Source organism: Gobio gobio, assembly GCF_949357685.1.
Source record: "Gobio gobio genome assembly, chromosome: 25".
In the NCBI taxonomy this organism is placed as follows: domain Eukaryota; kingdom Metazoa; phylum Chordata; class Actinopteri; order Cypriniformes; family Gobionidae; genus Gobio; species Gobio gobio.
In genome coordinates, this window is record NC_137121.1 from 7,323,505 (window position 1) to 7,344,670 (window position 21,166).

At 36.3% G+C, this 21,166-nt stretch overlaps 1 protein-coding gene across 1 annotated transcript in view; it reads right to left on the reverse strand.

The window, feature by feature from the left end:
* The window catches only part of syt7a (synaptotagmin VIIa), a gene marked incomplete at both ends in the record, with an annotated part of 211,327 nt that overhangs the window by 63,803 nt on the left and 126,358 nt on the right, over positions 1 to 21,166 (reverse strand). The window contains 2 exons of the mRNA XM_079809469.1: positions 13,454 to 13,588; positions 16,206 to 16,285. Of these exons, the coding sequence (XP_079665595.1) occupies positions 13,454 to 13,588; positions 16,206 to 16,285 (215 nt within the window). The remainder of the gene's footprint in view (positions 1 to 13,453; positions 13,589 to 16,205; positions 16,286 to 21,166) is intronic.

The following is a 21,166-nucleotide window of genomic DNA, read 5'->3' on the forward strand; positions in this document are numbered from 1 at the left end:
TATCTCTGATATGGGTTTCAGAATTTGGCGAGGCAAAGTGGCTCGATAGCGCCACCTACAACATTTAAATATATGTTTCACGTACAGGTATGACATTTGGTACACACATGTAACAGCCCAAAACCTACAAAAAAGTCTCTAGGAGCAAAATCTGAAACCCGACAGGAAGTGAGATATTCTGAATTTTCTCTGCAACATTTTTGCCATTTTTAGGCCTCATACTTTAACAAACTCCTCCTACAGTTTTAATTGGATCATCGTCAAATTCGGTAGGTGTAATCTTAAGGCCTTGGCGATGTTAAATTGTGAAGATCTTGAGTTTTCCCTGATGGGCGGCCTGACAAATTTTGATGTTTCGCCATGAAACAGGAAGCTGTTGTAACAATATGCCCAATACAATGCCCGATCTGCCCTAAACTTCATGTTTTATTAGAGTTCTGGCCTGAAGACATCGACATGCCAATATTCAGTTACAATCATAGCGCCACCTGCTGGCTACAAGAAGTGTGGCACATTGAAGCCATATTTCCCTATATTTCGACCATAATTCACTGTTTTCATTACAATTATGAACTATTCAAAGTTTTCTGGGCAGCTTTAATTTTTAAATGTACTTGATTCTGATTAATTCTTCCGTCTGGTTAATTAGAACTTTCTGCAATCAAATAGAGGGTTAAAGGGATAGTTCACCCAAAAATGAAAATGATCCCATAATTCACTCACCCTCAAGCCAGTGTATGACTTTCTTCTTTCAGCCAAACACAATCAGAATTATATTAAAAATGTCCTGGCTCTTCCAAGATTTTTAATGGGAGTGGATGGTAACTTGGATTTTGCCCAATTTTTGAGGTCACTCTTCTTCCGGAAAGTCAGTGATTATAGTTTATAAAGTTCTAAAGTTGGATATTTTTCGAACACAAATGCATTGCTTCAGAAGGCCTTTATTAACCCCCAGGAGCCGCACTTTTATGATGGATGGATGCACTTTTATGCACCCCCATTCACTCTAATTATAAAGTTTAAAAGAGCCAGGATATTGATGACTTGACATTTTTGGTTGAACTCTCCCTTTAAATGGCAAACATACTTATAATAGCTGTTAGCTTCATGTCTCATAATGCAGATTCATTGTCTGGCTATTCCCAAACTGAGTTCAATTTAAGATTGAACATTGGTCTGGGGAGTCTGCTCTGTATTTTCTACTGCACAAGAGGCGTGATAAACGAGCATAAATTAAATGACTCTGTACGCAATTGGATTGTCCTTCATCCAATCAGACCACAAGAGGCGTGATCAACAGGCAACGACCAAGCGGCAACTTCCCACAGTTTCTCTTGAAGCCAATACAGCAGTGACTTAAACTGCAGTTAATCGACTGGCCACTAGGGCTCCAGAAGGAGCAGAATCTCATTGAGCTCATGTTAAAATGCCCAAATTTACAGCAGAAGAACACATGTTTACAGTCTGGGACAAATTGTGGTTTTGGTCTATACGGCTAATTTTGCCCTTCATGACGACTGTGAGGGGGGAGAATTTTTTTATAACACATTCGGTTACATTATATAAAGCCTTAAAGTTCTGCATAATTAAGGGCGTGGCCACTTTGAGTGACAGGTGGATAGCCATTTATCTACTGTCTGTTAGTCGTCACGTCACTTCAGCTCCGCCCACGTCCCGCATCTTTGCCCATTTTCTGTTTTCCGGGAGTGACGCTCTGCCAAGATGGCGACGCCCATCTCGTCCATACTTTTGGAGCAAAACTGCTCATCAGAATCCTATGGGTGACGTCACGGACACTACGTCCATATTTTTTTACAGTCTACTATGGCAACGACCCATCGCTTCTCTATCCGTCATCGTGATAAACCCGCCAAAAGCGCGCCACACACAAAGAAAAGGGGTGTCAAAATTGTACCTTTAGGGGCACAACAGCTTGTCGCTGGGGCAGTACCCTTAAAAGGACATCTTTGAACTTTTTTTTTTTTTTTACCACAAAAAGGTTCATAGTAGTATCTTAAGGTGCGTATTTGTACTCTAGAGCCCTGTTTCCACCGAAATTACCCAGAACACTTTGTCCCAGGAACTCCCTGAACAAGCCTGAACCTTGTCGTCGGCCCATCGGTCATATTTGTAATTCTATATTTAATAACTTTATTGTTGATTTGAATAGCAAACTTTATTTAGACCCCGGTTCCTGCGGTCGAAACACACCAAAGTTCCTAGTTCCTGGAGAAAGTTCCTGTGGTGGAAACGCGGCTTAAAGGGATAGTTCACCCAAAAATGAAAATTCTGTCATTAATTACTCACCCTCATGTCGTTCGACACCCGTTAGACCTCCGTTCATCTTCAGAACACAAATGAAGATATTTTTGTTGAAAGCTGATGGCTGAGAAAGGCTTCAGATAGGCCTCCATTGGCATTCAGTACATTCACACTCCCAAGACCCATAAAAGGCACTTAAAACGTCGTTACAAAGTCCATCTCACCAAAGCGACTCTACAATAATTTTACAATGCGGCGACAATAGTTTTTGCGCGCAAAAAAATCAAAATAACACCTTTATCCAACTTGTTATTGTCTTTCGTGTGTGGCTCCACGACGCATGCGCGAGAATATGACGCAGATCCGGCGCTCGGACACATGACCCAGAAGCGATTTGTTTACAAGCAGAGGAAGACACGCGTATCTCAGCTGTTGAATTCTACATTGATCGTGCTTTAGGTCTCGGCGTAGTTCTCAAAATGGGGTTAAAGTGTGCATTTCATGGATTCCCGATCGCTGGCGCTACGTCATATTCTCGCGCATGCGTCGTGGAGGCACACACGGAAGACAAGAAGAGGTTGAATAAAGTCGTTATTTTGATTTTTTTTGCGCACAAAAACTATTGTCGTTGCATCGTAAAATTATTGTAGAGTCGCTGTGGTGAGATGGACTTTGTAACGACGTTTTAAGTGCCTTTTATGGGTCTTGGGAGTGTAAATGTACTGAATGCCAATGGAGGCCTATCTGAAGCCTTTCTCAGCCATCAGCTTTCAACTAAAATATCTTTATTTGTGTTCTGAAGATGAACAGAGATCTGACGGGTGTCGAACGACATGAGGGTGAGTAATTAATGACAGAATTTTCATTTTTGGGTGAACTAACCCTTTAAGGTAATATGCAGGACTAAAAAAGGTACAAAAATGTCCGGTACTGCCCCAGCAACAAGCTGTTGTACCCCTACAGGTACAATTTTGACACCCTTTTTCACCCTTTTGTGCAGGTGGATAAGCCAGTCTGTGATTGGTTCCCGCAAATGTGTATCAGAAGCAGTAGAAATGTACAGATTTCCAGACTGAGTTAAAGGGAGAAATCAAATCGCCGGCAGATCAGGCTGGGTTTACCCAGTCTAGCAGATTCATTGTTCCCACAAAATACACTAAAATCAACATAAAATGCTTTATGCAACCAATTTGACTTCAAAATGGGATGTATTTCAGAGTGAAATGCACTATCATGAACTGATTGGATTACCAGAGAAAAAAAGAGATTGACCACCACAGGAATGAAAGTTAAAAGAGCCAATCACTTTTTCTTTTTTTTTAAGAGATGCGCTTTAGCTTGGACTCGAATGAAAGACTTTTTTTGTGCACAATTTGAACTAAAGCAACTAAACATTTTCAGGATTTCTTCCTCATTCTAGTAGACAGGAGTCATTTCTGCATACCTACAGTACCTATCGGTCAAAAGTCTCTTATGCTCGGTAAGGCTGCATTTATTTGACCGAAACTACATCCAAAATTGTGAAATATTATTACAATTTAAAGTCACTTTTATCTATGTGAATATATTGTAAAATGTAATTTATTCCTGTGATCAAAGCTGTATTTTCAGCATCATTACTCCAGTCTTTAGGTCACGACCCTTCAGAAATCATTCTAATATGATGATCTGATGCTCAAGAAGATTATTGAAACAGTTGAGCTGCTTCATATCTTTGTGGAAAATGTGAAACATACTTTCTTTGATCCAAAAGCATTTATTTGAAATAGAAATATATAGAAAAGATTATGAAGGCCATTTGTTTTAACTTGAAATAATATGCACAGACGAATCGCCCCACGCAATAAGAAAGTGCATTAGGAAAATTCTGATTCCATGTCAACTTTAAACTCAATAAAAATAAATATTTCCAGTGCATTAACATGTTAAGTAGCCATATAACAAGCCAGATCATTACAGTCAGCCGGTCTGTATTATTGCAAAATCACCCCTTCAGGCTAACACAAGACCTCTCCGCTTTGCATTTGTATTTATTATCCCTCACATTTCACATTTGCAGGCTGAATCAGGTGCATGATATCACCAATTACGCCGTCTTTTGAGTCATGGCGGGTACTGTTGTGTTTTGTAATGGACTGAAATGAGTGATCTGCGCGTCTAAGTGCTTCTAAAGTGTGTGTGTGTGTGTGTGAGTCAGTCGTACGGATTCTGCTATTATTAGACTGCAGGGCGGCCTGAAATCTCAGCAAAGTGCAGACCCACACAAAAGACATTTTTAACTTTCTTAAACATCTCTTACACACACACACTCTCTCTTTCTTGTCTCCTGTGGGCTCGACTCACTTGCCGTTCTTGAAGTCTCCGGAATGCAGGCGGCTTTGCACCGTCTGCCACCTGCCGGCTTTAATGCCCCCCGTCATCATACTCCTCACGCTGTCGCTGCGCGACGGCCCCCCTCCGTCCCCCAATCCACCCCCCGCGGCCCCTTTCTGGCCCCCGGGCACTGCCCCACTGAGGGGCCCAGAAAGAGAGAAAAAGGAGGAAAAGGACAAACATTGGGAGAGAAGAAACGGTTACAAGTTTGGATAAATAACAGTCATTTATCCCATGAGAGTGTTACATGCGTGTGACCTCACAGCGAGCTACAGGACTACACACTAACACCCTGGGCTTTTAAAGATGCAGTGCCAAGTGCAGCTCCTCCTTTAGGGGGCGTAGCCGAGCCTTACAAACAGGTTTACAACGACCCTGATGCTTCAAATAACCACATATGCACTCCCGGTGACATGCTTCGCATTAATCATCCATAAATGTTGCAGACTTCATATAGACAAAGGGTTACTTTTGTCATCGGTATTTCATAATCATTAAGGTCACCAGTTTGTGGACCTGGTGAAAGTCATCATGCAGTTATCAAGAGATTTAAGTAACACTGCCACACTCACAATACAACATCAACACCAACATCAAAAACAGCAGGATAAGAGCAAAAAGAGCTTTAAGGGACAAAGCTGACAGCCGCAGATTGGCGCAAAACCAGGTGAGGAATCAGATTTTTAGACTTGAATATATATATATATACACACACACACACACACACACTTTTTTTTTCTGCCCAAATCCTGGGTTGAGCCTTTTGGGTCATTTTTTGGGGTTATTTTTTCGGTGTTTGGGTAGTTTTTGTGTAACCCAGATCCTGGGTCAGATGTAACAACCCAGTGTTTGGGTAGTTTTTGTGTTACCCAGATCCTGGGTCAGACGTAACAACCCAATGTTTGGGTAGTTTTTGTGTAACCCAGATCCTGGGTCAGACGTAACAACCCAGTGTTTGGGTAGTTTTTGTGTTACCCAGATCCTGGGTCAGACGTAACAACCCAGTGTTTGAGTAGTTTTTGTGTTACCCAGATCCTGGGTCAGACGTAACAACCCAGTGTTTGGGTAGTTTTTGTGTTACCCAGATCCTGGGTCAGACGTAACAACCCAATGTTTGGGTAGTTTTTGTGTAACCCAGATCCTGGGTCAGACGTAACAACCCAGTGTTTGGGTAGTTTTTGTGTAACCCAGATCCTGGGTCAGACGTAACAACCCAGTGTTTGGGTAGTTTTTGTGTTACCCAGATCCTGGGTCAGATGTAACAACCCAGTGTTTGGGTAGTTTTTGTGTTACTCAGATCCTGGGTCAGACGTAACCCAGGGGTCGAGTTATTTTTATCGCAGGCTTTTTGTGACCTTTTCAGGAGAGAGCGGCTCAACTCCGTCAAATTGGGAGTATGAGGTCTCTGCGGAACAAAAGTGGGCGTTTCTAAATTTGTGGGTGTTTTAAAACTGATGGGTTTTTATAAATCACGCAAATCGTTCAAATTCAAATGTAGTACCTACTCACCGCCTTTCACTCAAACAGATCGCAACGCCAGTTTCGCGGATTATTGGGTTTGAATCGTCAAAAATATGTAAAAATGCACGTCCTGGCGAGTGGTCGGATATGTCTTTAGTGAACGTATACAGAGTTGAATGAGAAATCGGGTGTTACAATGAATTTGCAGCTCTTAAAGGGCCGGACCTCATATTCTGTGTGAAGCAGGGCAGGACAGGAACATGCCGGCCAAGTGAGTTTTTAGGGTTTTTTAACCCTAAAACAATGATAAAACAATGAATAGTAAGTTCTGTCATATTATTCAATTACTTTTACAGTTTTTTGCCATGGTATTGATTCAGTATCGGTATTGAGGTATTTTAGTCTGGTATCGTATCGAAGTCATAATTCTGGTATCGTGACAACACTATTCTATATAAAAAGTATTTGCTGATATTCTCTTTTTTTGTTATGTTGGTTTACAAATGTGTACATTTTTACTCTTTTACTCTTTTAGTTTTACATTTTGTCAAGGGCTTGTTTACATTTATACTTTTTTTATAGAACACTACTGAAGGCCAAAGTTGCAAGTTAAATGAAATGTTTTTAAGTAAAATTGTTGAAAATTATTATGATAAATTAGTCGGTAGATTAATCGAAAAATTAGTCGATAGATTAATCGATAAAGTAGTCGATAGATTAATCGATAAATTAGTCGCTAAATGATTCGATAAATTAGTTGATAGATTAATCGATAAATTAGTCGATAGATTAATCGATAAATTAATAGATAGATTAAACGATAAATTAGTTGATAGATTAATCGATAAACTAGTCGATAGATTAATCGATAAATTAGTGGATAGATTAATCAATAAATTAGTCGATAGATTAATCGATAAATTAGTTGATAGATTAATCGATATAATAAAAATAGTCGTTAGTGGCAGCCCTTGTGAGTAAGTTAATTTTTGGGTGAACTATCCCTTTAAAGTGCACCCAATAGGCTACTATAGAGTTCTTTAGAAATAAATAAAATAATATAATTTTACAAATAAAATAATCAAATGTAAAGTAATATAAAATGTGTCGTGAATGGGTGTCCTTTATTTTGGCAACCCTAGTGATGGTTACATTTTACTACACGTACTTACTATAGTAATAACAGTAAATGATGCATAGTTTCAAGTAACTAACCCTAAACCAAACCCTAACAACATTATGATTTGGTGCTTATTTGAGTAAGTACTATGTAACTACGTCACTGTGTAACCAAATGCGTTATATATTTAGAGCAAATAAGTGATATATTCTGCATCCAAAGATTCAAGCCTCTAAAATACCTATACAATATTGCGACAAAAAGACTATAACTGGTAAGTACTACAAAGTGGTTTTTCCCAGTGGGTTTTGCTTCAATCTGCGGTTTCCGTCTCAAATAGCAGAGCTTTAGTGCAGCGGCCTGCATTCACCCACACCGCTTTAATCCAGCAGGTCCAGCGGCCTCGCAGTCCACAGAAAGGGAAATTGAATCACCTGAGCCACCGCGGCTAACGTGTTTATTTAATTTTTCATTTTCTAGACAGGCCGCCCCATCTGAACCCCTCTGCGCGGCCGCCGCTGGTTTTGATAGACAAGCTTTCTTTCTTTAGCGAAACCTGTCTGGATTAGGCCGGTGAGGGTTTGCCGCACAGACGCCGCTGCGAAAACAGGCTGGAAGAATCAGGAGTGCTGGAGGGACACATCGAGTACAAGCCCGAGAAAGGTGAAAGCACAGAGGCAAAACAACACCATCTTATAACAAGGTGAAACGGGGGTTACCACACCACAATCAGGCTGTAACGGTCAACCCTCTACGACAATGAGGGTTAGACACCTTTCAAGAGCGCATTTTGGTTTGTTTGTTTGATTCTTTACTGTTATTGCTGCTGTTCGCTGGATAGCTGAAGCAGGAGGGTTGTCCGTCTCCATGGTAACACCCCATGGGGGGAGGAGGAGGGGGGGGGGACGGGGGTTGAAAGGTTAAAGGTCATATGCTAAGAAGAGACAAAGCAGGGCTGTAGGGAGTGAGGGACATTTAGGGTCCAATTTTGCTGCTGTAATTAGCAAACTGTCCAATATATTGATAATGTCCCTGCAGTCCTGCAAAGCTTAAAGAACATCGACGTGGCATCAAGAATAAAATCTGCATAATGACTTTCATTCGTATTACAAGATTGAACGTGAAGTGTGCGATTTCTGCGTCGCGAGCGACACTCACACAGAGAGAGGCTCAAATAAACAGATTGTAATGTTGTTTGCTGCCGAAACTATTGAAAATTGTTTTTTTTAACTGAAATATATACACTCTAAAAAATGCTGGGTTAAAAATAACCCAAGTTGGGTTGAAAATGGACTAACCCCGCGATTGGGTTGTTTTAACCCAGCAATTGGGTTGTTTTAACCAAGTGAATGGGTTGTTTTAACCAACTTGGGTTGGGTTAAATGTTTGCGGTTGGGTTAAATGTTTGCTTAAAACAACCCAATCGCTGGGTTAAAACAACCCAATTGCTGGGTTAGTCTATTTTCAACCCAACTTGGGTTATTTTTAACCCAGCATTTTTTAGAGTGTACATTAAAAGAAAACAAATGCCTTGCCAAATGACTGAAATAAAAAAAGTTTAAGTTGAAATAATAAAGAACTGAAATAAATTAAAGCTAAATAGAAATATTTAAAAAAAACGCATACATAAATAAAATCAGAAGTTATACATATAAAAGCTAATTAAAAATATACTAATATGTATACATATATGATGATATCAATAACTCATGTTATAGAAGGTAACCATTTAAAGGGATAGTTCGCCCAAAAATGAAAATTAGCCCATGATTTACTCACCCTCAAGTCATCCTAGGTGTATATGACATTCTTCATTCAGACGAAAACAATCTGAGTTATATTAAAAATGTCCAGGCTAATCCAAGCTTTATAATGCCAGTAATAGTTGCTCTGTTTTTGAACTCCATAAAAAGTGCATCCATCCATCATATAACTGCTCCACACGGCTTCGGGGGGTTAATAAAGGCCTTCTGAAGCGTAACATACAGGGTAATGTGTAAGAGAAAAATCCATTTTTAAAACTTTATCAAGTAAAGTGTCGGCCGATCGCCTTCCGTATTCGATTTATGGAAAAAGTGTTGAAAGTGTTTCAACACTTTTCCACGGAAGGCGATCGGCTGGAGCTTTACTTTATAAAGTTTTAAATATGGATATTTTTCTAACACAAGTGCATGGCTTCGCTTCAGAAGGCCTTTATTAACATCCCATAGCCGCGTGGAGCAGTTATATGATGGATAGATGCACTTTTATGGACTTCATAAACAGAGCAACAAATACTGCCATTATAAAGCTTGGAAGAGTCAGGACTTTTTTAATATAACTCAGATTGTGTTCGTCTGAAAGAAGAATGTCATATACACCTAGGATGACTTGAGGGTGAGTAAATCATGGGCTAATTTTCATTTTTGGGCGAACTATCCCTTTAATAGCCAATATTATAAATCTAAACTATTTTGGTAAAAAAATACAAATAAAGTCGATTTAAACGTCATAACATTAAAAATGTACAGTATAAAATATGATAAATATTCCCTTTGAAATGTGTTATAGAACAAAATCACAAATATAAGGCGGTTAAAGGGTTAATTATATCCTTAAAGGGGCACTTCAGCGCTGGGAAGATGAATGTGTATTTAAACTGGGTCATTTATGTAGTAGAAATGTGAAATTATTTTTGAATTTGGTGCCTTCTAGACTGAGAAAAGACAGAAAATGTGTTTTTGGCTCATGTGGATGAAAGACAACAACTCCCAGAATGCACTTGCTTTGCTGCCCTATGAGGCCACTCCCAAAGCCACGCCTACCTGTTCTAGCGTTAGTTGACTAGAAACTAAAAAGACGCTGTTATATCGTGAGTCTCTGTGACGAGCTAGTTCCTAAAATAACTTAAACAGTAGTGTATTTTCCATCCAAATGGTGCCAAGTTGCTTTGTACTGGGATGTACAGCCAAAACCAGAAAAGGACAAGCTGTACGTTTTCATCATTTGCCGGTTAATAATTTGGAGCGGTGCAAACAGTGGCTGCACCCGAATTTTGGAGAGGACACTAATACGGAAAACCTGAAAATACGGAGGGTGTGCAGTCGCCGTTTCACGCAGGAACACTACACTCTAAAAAATGCTGGGTTAAAAACAACCCAAGTTGGGTTGAAAATGGACTAACTCAGCAATTGGGTTGTTTTAACCAAACGATTGGGTTGTTTTAAGCAAACATTTAACGACCCATTCACTGGGTTAAAACAACCGAATTGCTGGGTTAGTCCATTTTCAACCCAACTTGGGTTGTTTATTTGGCCAGAGGCTACAGTCCATTTTCAACCCAACTTGGGTTGTTTTTAACCCAGCATTTTTTAGAGTGTATGCATGGTGCTAACGTTAGCATAACACGACAAGTAAGTTAGCTTGTTACTTTGCTGTTTTACTGCTAACAACTATATCACTATGTATAGGCTACTGTGTGATAAGATATCGTGTCGAGTATTAGCGAGAGTCTTACCTCTACAGTCTAAAAAAAGGTTGGGTTAAAAATAACCCAAGTTGGGTTGAAAATGGACTAACCCAGCAATTGGGTTGTTTTAACCCAGTTAAAGGGTTGTTTTAACTCAGCAATTGGGTTGTTTTAACCCAGTGAATGGGTCGTTTTAACCCAGCGGTTGGGTTAAATGTATGCTTAAAACAACCCAATCGTTGGTTTAAAACAACCCAATTGCTGAGTTAGTCCATTTTCGGGTTTAAAACATGCAGAACTAACTCCCTCTACTGGCTGTAGTCTCTAGCCTCTGGACAAACATCCTCCGATGACGCTAAATGACGATTTTTGCGTCATGGAGAATTTTTTTCAGAAATAAAATGCATAATTCTCTCGTCTCAGGGGGACATGAGGGGGGAAAGTAGCATAATGCTAATGCTAATCGCTGAAGTAACCCTTTAAAGCTTTATATCTAGTGCTAAATGAGAGCAAAAGTCATCTAAATATAAAAAAAAAATATCAGTGGAAAATTGGAAAAGTTATATAAATAAATACATATATACTGTAAAAATTATATGATCAATAAGTTATGACAACATATGTTTTTACTTTGCTTTAAATCATCAAAACAAGATAAGCAATACAATATATCTTGGTTATGCACGATGCAACTCATTTTTTAAGTTAGTTTAATGTAATTTAAGTTGAAATAAAGTTGATTGTACTTAAAAATTTAAGGCAGCAACATTTTTCCCTCCAGTGATACACATAACTGATATGGCATGGCTATATTGTGCATATCTCTAGGAGCAGAAATGACACACTTCATCTTTCACATATTTTGGCTTTATCTTGTTATTTTGGCTGGTGTACTGGTACTGGACTATCCCACACTGTGAACCTCATCACAGCAGGTCAAGGATACTATGAGTTTGGCTTTATGAGCTCATTGCCAAATCCTTTTGGAAAAGTGTGTAAGTGTACGGGATGCTTCCTCATCATTACAGCCCTGCCAGGGATCAGGAATACATGGGGTGTGTTGTTGGGTAACAGGTGAGATGAGGTACAGTAAAATATGGGTTGTGTTAGTCTGAGCCCACAGTCCACTCACTGACCGCTCACTGACCGCTCACTGACCGCCTGACACATTCTGCACTGAAAACAAACAATGCTAACAGAAATGTATTATAATATATAATATTCTCATTATATCATGAGTTACAATATAAATAGATATAATTTTATAGTATATACTTTATATATATATTTATTATAATATATATATTTATATTATAATATATAATTTATATATTATATTAATATAATAATAATATATATATATATATATATATTATTAATATTCTCATATTGTGTCAAAAAAAAAAATATATATATATAATTATAATTATTATGATATATATTAAATTTTTATAATATATCTTTTATCATTATTTTTAAATATAAATAATATTCAAATTATATATATATATATATATATATATATATATATATATATATATATATATATATATATATATATATATATAATTTTTATAATAAATATATATTATGTTTTAAAAATATACATAATATTCTTATATTGTGTCTATATATATATATATATATATACTTCTAATTATTATAATATATATTTAATTTTTATAATATATCTTTTATTATTATTTTTAAATATAAATAATATTCAAATTATATTATTAGTTAAAATAATATATATATTTATATATTTAGTTTTAAATATACATAATATTCTCACATTGCGTTTATATATAATTATTATAATATAATATAATAATAATAATAATAATAATAATAATTATATATATATATATATATATATATATATATATATATATATATATATATATATATATATATATATATATATATATATATATATATATATATATATATATATATATATATATATATATATTAAATATACATAATATTCTCATTATATTGTGAGTTACAATATATATATATATATATATATATATATATATATATATATATATATATATATATATATATATATATATATATATATATATATATATATATATATATATATATATATATATATATATATATATATATATATATATATATATATAATTTGTATAATATAAATTAAATTTTTATAATACATATATAATTATTTTTTTTTATATACATAATATTCTCATATTGTGTTTATATATATATATATATATATATATATATATATATATATATATATATATATATATATATATATATATATATATATATAATTATAATATATTTAACTATTATAATATATATATAATTTTATAATTTTTTTTTTTTTTTTTGTATTATTATAATTTTTTTTTAATATATAATATTCAAATGATAGGCGCACACATACATAAGCATAATAATATAATATATATTCAAAATATGGTATAATACTTAATACTATACTATACTAATTATATAATACTATAATAAAATAATAATATAAATAAAACAAACAAACAAAGCGATTGGTCAGTTTGCAGTCAGTCAGACGGTTGTTTCCTGTCTAAATGGGCGGCTCTTGACCTGAACGAACAGTAACAAATAAAGTGGACCAGACGTTCTGCTGCTAGTTTAGAGTCTGCAGCACAGATCGAGGGTGCGGTTGGTAAGGGTCGGGGTCGGGGTCGGGGTTGGGGGAGGTTGGGGTGTGGTATGAGTTGTGGGTCAGGGGTTGGTGTCTCTTACCAGCCTGAACAGAGACTCACTTGAGTGAGAGGCGTGGATCTCCGTAAGGGGCATAAGGAGAAATGTTTAGTACAAACTCCTTGGGCGGGTATGAGCTCCAGCGCTGCTGCACTGAACAGCTGTCATTGTTATTCCAAAAGTCTCTGTCTAAATCACTGAAGAGACACACACACACACACACACGTCAGTGGAACATGAGCGATCCATTTCATCCATCAATCTGCACACAGACGATCTCCGGGAGTCTCCTCTTCTTCAGGATAGGAGGAAGAAACTGAGAGGTGCATAAAGGGGTTTAATGATCACACAGGGAAATAAAAACACACCCAATGCATCCGTAAGGCAGCAAAGCAGAACACAGCAAGATTATACCTGTGCATTCATTAGTTTATCAAGCGAGAGAAAGAGAGAGAGATCACACATTATTAAACACAATTCTTGGTGACAAAACCATTAGTGCTTTGCTAAGAAAAGAGACATTTGGGAAAACAGCAAAAGGTGAGAAGTCAAGAGAAATGCAAAGGGTCGGGTGAGCCTGCTATTGGGGGAAAAGGTCATTTATGTTAAATTACTGTTCAACAACAGCTTTAGGAACAAAAATGCAATGCGGTACAGATTTCCACAAGCACCTGCAAGCTTTAAATCCAGAGAAGTCATTAGTCCAACCCAGCAGCTGCAGTGTCACGAAGCACACAACACAGGCCAGACGTCTCCAAGAATAACCGCCTCGCAAACAAGAGGACATGTGATCTTAAGAAGAGACGCTGCGTCCCGCTGAGCTCAAAGATCCCGCGCCCCCAATCAGACGCTCTTCAGCCAAACCCGCGGCTTTCAGAGTCGCCATCAGTCAAAGAGCCGGAATCGCTCCGGGAGGAAGCGTCCCGAATGAAAGCGAGCAGCCCAATGCGGATAATTACTCTCGTACTTGTGTACTTTTGTTCCCTTCAAAGCAAGTCTAGACCGAAAAACTCAATAGTGAATGAAATGGAGAGGAAATCATAACTTTTAGGCGGTGGGAATATTCCAGGAGGCTGAGACGTCATCGAACAACATATTTTTTAAATTATTATTTATTATTTGAATAATAATAATAAAACATTATATGTATATATTGCTGATTATATATCATATGTTTTGCTGATATGGTATTTATTATTATTACTTTTAATGATATATTACTTTTAATTTTAATTTTAATTTTTTTATATATTATTTTGAAAATATTAATAAAACAACACTATATATATACACACACACACACACACACACACACACATACAATATATATATATATATATATATATATATATATATATATATATATATATATATATATATATATATATATATATATATATATATATTATCTTAATAATATTACTAAAACAACATTATATATATTGCTGATATGCTATTATTTATTTTTAATAATAATATTATATATATATATATATATATATATATATATATATATATATATATATATATATATATATATATATATATATATATATATATATATATATATATATATATATATATATATATATATACATATATATATATATATATATATTTTGCTGATATGCTATTATTTATTTTTAATAATCTTACTATATATATATATATATATATATATATATATATATATATATATATATATATATATATATATATATATATATATATATATATATATATATATATATATATATATATATATATATATATATATATATATATATATTATCTTAATAATATTACAAAAACAACAATATATATATATATTTTTTTTGCTGATATGCTATTATTTATTATCTTAATAATATTACAAAAACAACATTATATATATATATATATATATATATATATATATATATATATATATATATATATATATATATACATATTTTGCTGATATGCTATTATTTCTTTTTAATAATAATACTATATATATGATATTTATTATCTTAATAATATTACAAAAACAACTATATTTATTGTTGTTTTTGTAATATTATTAAGATAATACATTTATATATACATAAACATTATATATATATGTATTGCTGATATACTATTATTTTATGTATATAATAATAATAATAATAATAATAATAATTATAATAATATGTATATGTATTATTTTTTTGCTGATATGCAATTTTTTAAATATTTTTAAAATAATAATTATAATATAAATGTGGTATATGCTCCAGATAATCTTTCCTTGATTCCCTGATATCCTAAAATATTGATAATTAATGACGTATTATTATCATCATCATTCTACTCAACAACCAAATGCTTGTCAATATGCATAAAATGTATGAATTCCCAGTACTTTTTTCAAGATTACTTTTACATTGAAAAATGATGTAATTGAATTGATAAATACATAAATAAATAAACAGTCAGGGGTCAATTGCCTATCATGCTGTTCCATTATTTTTACATAATTTTTAGAATATGTTTTATATGGCATTTGTATCTTAGTTAGGCCCATGAATTAACACAACAGTGAATTTGATCATTTTAGTTGCCATGTTCATTTTAACTTCATTTTTGCGCCTCTCTTGCTGGACCGCCACGGCTTTAACGACTTCTGAAATGATTTCCGTAGATTTAAAACACATGTATTTGTTGTCTATGGAGAAACTGTGATGTTTTCCTGGGATCTCAGCGCTGATTTCATATGGCCAGGCTTCGCTCCAACACAACGATCTTTAAAAAAAATGCCCCAGTGAACGAAATGAATGTCCCTGCACCTACTTGATGGCTTTTTTCTCTCCTCTTCCTCTTCCTGAATCGGGAGACCCGACCGACTCCACTCCTGGTTTATTCCTCTTCCCCTGAAACACACACAGAGAGAGAGAGAGAAGGTGATTCCCTGTCTCCTAATTGATCACAAGCTTCTCCACCTCCAACGTCTGTTCATCTAGCATTATCCTCTGTTCCTTCTTCCCTCTCCCAGCCTCTGTCTTTCTTCCCGCTCTCCTCCCTGATGCTTCGTTCTGATTGTTTAAATCACATGGTCCGTCCTAAGTCATCTCCATAGCAATTAAACCACACACAAGCCTCATATTTACATGGAAATAGCCAATTTAGCTTTCGCCAGCATCACAGGCTGCCGGAGAGGAAGAGGGAGAGCATGTGGGAGAGATGGAACGACAGAAAGTGTCTTCTGAGGAGTAGGTGGCATTGTGGAAACCCTCCATAGACGACAGTGCTGTCCGCCTCTCCGCTCCATAAACAACATGTTACAGTGGGTTTGTGACACAACCCACATTTAATGTTAGATTTACCGAGCAGAGTAACACAGGTTATGTAATCAACTGTTGCATTTACACCATAATACCAGAGGTTTATTTTTCAAGTGAGTAATGCGCATTAATTAAGTTTAAGTTCATCGGAGTGGCTTTATTGTAAATATACATGACACCAGTTTACAGTGTAAATGGTTAAAGTGGATATCTAACGCTATTTCATGCATTCTGACTTACTGTTAAAGAGTTGATTCTCATGCTAAACACGGCTAAAATAAATTAAAAAAACGAGTTGGACGTATATGACGGAGTATTTCTGCCCCTTCAGGATTTGAATAGGTTTCGGAAAGTTTTTTTCCGAGTATGGCCCTGTATGACGTCATAAATGGCAGTATTACTTGGCACTTCTCCTGGATGAGTGCACATACACACACACACACACACACACACACACACACACACACACACACACACACACACACACACACACACACACACACACACACACACACACACACACACACACACACACACACACACACACACACACACACACACACACACACACACACACACACACACACACACACACACACACGCACACATCAACCAGAGCAAGAGCAAGAGCGTCATAAACAATCCATGTATCATTCGTTTAGTCGATTTTTTATTTAATATTGAAAGTAGAAAAATGAGAAAACAGCTTGTTTTTTGTTTGTTTTTTTCATTAAAAAAACGAGATTTCGACTTGATTTTTCGTTTTTCGTTCAGAGGTTAAAAATGAATAAACAGTTGTAATATTCGATTTCTACACCTGGGCGGGAATTATACGTCCCTTTCTGCTGATTGGTCAGCCGAAGATCAAATCGATATTTGTGTACATTTAAAATTACTACAAAATGTCATGCCTTTGAAAAATTAAGAAACCAACAGGATGCGCTGCTTTAGCACGTCTTAGTCTCATATGAACATCTTTCTTACGCACACCAGAAACATGAACTCAAATACAGCGAATACTGGACACGCCTACTTTAAAAAGTCAACATTTAGATTATTTGACGTTAAATGCATTATACGCTCACCTAAAGGATTATTAGGAACACCTGTTCAATTTCTCATTAACGCAATTAATGAGATTCAAGCTGATAGAAGAGCAACTTTGACTGAAATAACCACTCGTTACAACCGAGGTTTGCAGCAAAGCATTTGTGAAGCCACAACACACACAACCTTGAGGCGGATGGGCTACAACAGCAGAAGACCCCACCGGGTACCACTCATCTCCACTACAAATAGGAAAAAGAGGCTACAATTTGCACGAGCTCACCAAAATTGGACAGTTGAAGACTGGAAAAATGTTGCCTGGTCTGATGAGTCTCGATTTCTGTTGAGACATTCAGATGGTAGAGTCAGAATTTGGCGTAAACAGAATGAGAACATGGATCCATCATGCCTTGTTACCACTGTGCAGGCTGGTGGTGGTGGTGTAATGGTGTGGGGGATGTTTTCTTGGCACACTTTAGGCCCCTTAGTGCCAATTGGGCATCGTTTAAATGCCACGGCCTACCTAAGCATTGTTTCTGACCATGTCCATCCCTTTATGACCACCATGTCCCCATCCTCTGATGGCTACTTCCAGCAGGATAATGCACCGTCACAAAGCTCCAATCATTTCAAATTGGTTTCTTGAACATGACAATGAGTTCACTGAACTAAAATGGCCCCCACAGTCACCAGATCTCAACCCAATAGAGCATCTTTGGGATGTGGTGGAACGGGAGCTTCGTGCCCTGGATGTGCATCCCACAAATCTCCATCAACTGCAAGATGCTCTCCTATCAATATGGGCCAACATTTCTAAAGAATGCTTTCAGCACCTTGTGGAATCAATGCCACGTAGAATTAAGGCAGTTCTGAAGGCGAAAGGGGGTCAAACACAGTATTAGTATGGTTCCTAATAATCCTTTAGCTGAGTGTATAAGTCACTTTGGAATAAATCACGGCTTGTTTCATGATAAAAAAACGTGACTTTACAGTACGGAAAATACGGTAGGATAAAGCAAATTATTTCGCGGACCCCTTGCACTAAAACCGATGGTCTACACAGACGAAAGCCCTGTCTAGGCTCTGCCCCGCCCCGGTACGGGTTGTGTCGAGCCATTCGTTAGTCTGGTTGTTTAATGAGAAAATATGAAATGTAGCTGCAATAAACGCGTTAAGAATCCGTATAGCTGTAGCAGCGCAGGACTTTTATTCTGCTGTGCTGAACTGAGGAAGAACCGATGACGGAATAGTTTGATCTTCGGCTGACCAATCAGCAGAAAGGGGCGTAAAATTCCCGCTCACGTGTAGAATTCGAATATTCAAACTGTTTATTCATTTTTCTACCTCTGAACGAAAAATCAAGTCGAAATTTCGTTTTTATGAAAAAAATGAAAAAAAACGAAAAACAAGCTGTTTTCTAATTTTTCTACTTTCAATATTAAATAAAAAATCAACTGAACGAATGATACAAGGATGAAATCAACGAGCTTCGTTCGGGTTACGGCTGCCATTTTGTTTTTAGACCACAAAATCAACAACATCACTAAAGAAGTGTGTTTCTGGTTGTGAGGGAAAGATCACCTTGTTCAGTTTCACAAATAATCCAGTGTTAAACAGAGGGTGCAGTTTGTTTTTCCGGAGCAGCAATGGTGGAGAGTGAAACTGCATCAAATGTGTGTGTTTTGTTGGCAATCGACGCGTAAGTGCATATAATGTGAACAACACCAACATATAGTGAAGAGAAAGTTATCCAGGGATAAGGCCATGATGTATTGTGTGTGAGAGAGTGTGTGTGTGTGTGTGTGTGTGTGTGTGTGTGTGTGTGTGTGTGTGTGTGTGTGTGTGTGTGTGTGTGTGTGTGTGTGTGTGTGTGTGTGTGTGTGTGTGTGTGTGTGTGTGTGTGTGTGTGTGTGTGTGTGTGTGTGTGTGTGTGCTTGTGACTCTTTAGCTTCGCCCACTGCATTCCTCCACGAGTTCGGCTGTTTTCGGAAAGAATCGGTACAGCGTATCTGTCGTTTATAAATATGATCAAACTAAAGACTCTTCAGAGATATGAAGGATGCAACACTACTCTATAGGAACTCAAGATTAAAATAAGATTGGCAGAAACTGTGTGTGTTATGTACCCTTTAAATGCACGCAAGAAAGGAAAACCCAAAAATGTTTTAAGGATGCAAACAGAAGACCAATCAGAAAAATAATCATATGCAAATATTACTAAATTGAACAAAATGTCCAAATGCACTATAAAAAAATGTTCTAACAGCTTAAAATTTGTTGAGATCACTTAAATAGCTCCCTAAAGTTAACTAAACTTAATATTTTCAAGCACGAACATATTTTTTTTTAAGTTGAAACACATTTTTTCTTATTCTAATGATGAATATTAAGTTGTGATAATCACAGAAATAATTTTTTACATTGTGATAAAAATGTAACATTAATTAATTAAAAGAATTGGGGGAACAAAACTAGATCAGTTCCATATTATTTTTACTATTATTAATATACTATTATTGTATTTATTAATATTTTGAATTAGCTTTTATTTATTTTTCAGGTTTCAAGTTGAAGTTTTAGTCATTCTGTAGCGTGCTTTTGTCATTTTTATTAGTTTTATATTATTTTTTATTCAAATTTTAGTTTGTCATTTTAGTACTTCAACTTAAAGTTTCAGTTATTTGCCAAAGCAGCATTTCTCTTTTTTTTTTTTTAAATGTAAGATTAGTAAGACTAGTCATGTAACATAATGAATTACATATTTTAGGAGCAGCACAATGGTGTGAAAAGTTACCATCTAAAAAAACTGCTAGTAAAAATCAGCACAGGTACAATCCATCATTTTCCTCTCATCCTGGACCCATCTGTGGTTACTTTGGAAATGGGTTTAGCGTAGTTAAAAACTCCTCGAAGCATGATCTGTCCCGCAGCGCTCGCTGTCTCATCCCATCTCATCGCTGCGATCCTGTCGGCTGTCGTCTGAGGAGGCCCGCTGGCTCAGAGATGGCCGTCATTCGAGCTGGCTCTCGTTCCGCTAGCTCTGCCTGCTCGTCTCTGAGGATGTGTCCGGAGGTATCGGCCGGATCAGAAGGGTCAGAGGTGAGGGGTATCATTAGCGCTGGCCAGGAGGAGCGTGCAGCCATGGGATGGGAGTTGCGACACGCTGCCTAAATTGTGCTCAGCAAGTGGCTGAGGGCTGCAGAGGCTAGAGGAAACTCCCTGAGCAAGGACAAAATCTGAATTCTTTTCTGTACCCATGCAAAGGGACATTAATTGCTGGAACAAACAAATACAAGTCCCAACATAAACCTTTTCACATTAGTAAAGTGAACAGCAAAAAATCCTTTATGTGTGTGTGTGTGTGTGTGTGTGTGTGTGTGTGTGTGTGTGTGTGTGTGTGTGTGTGTGTGTGTGTGTGTGTGT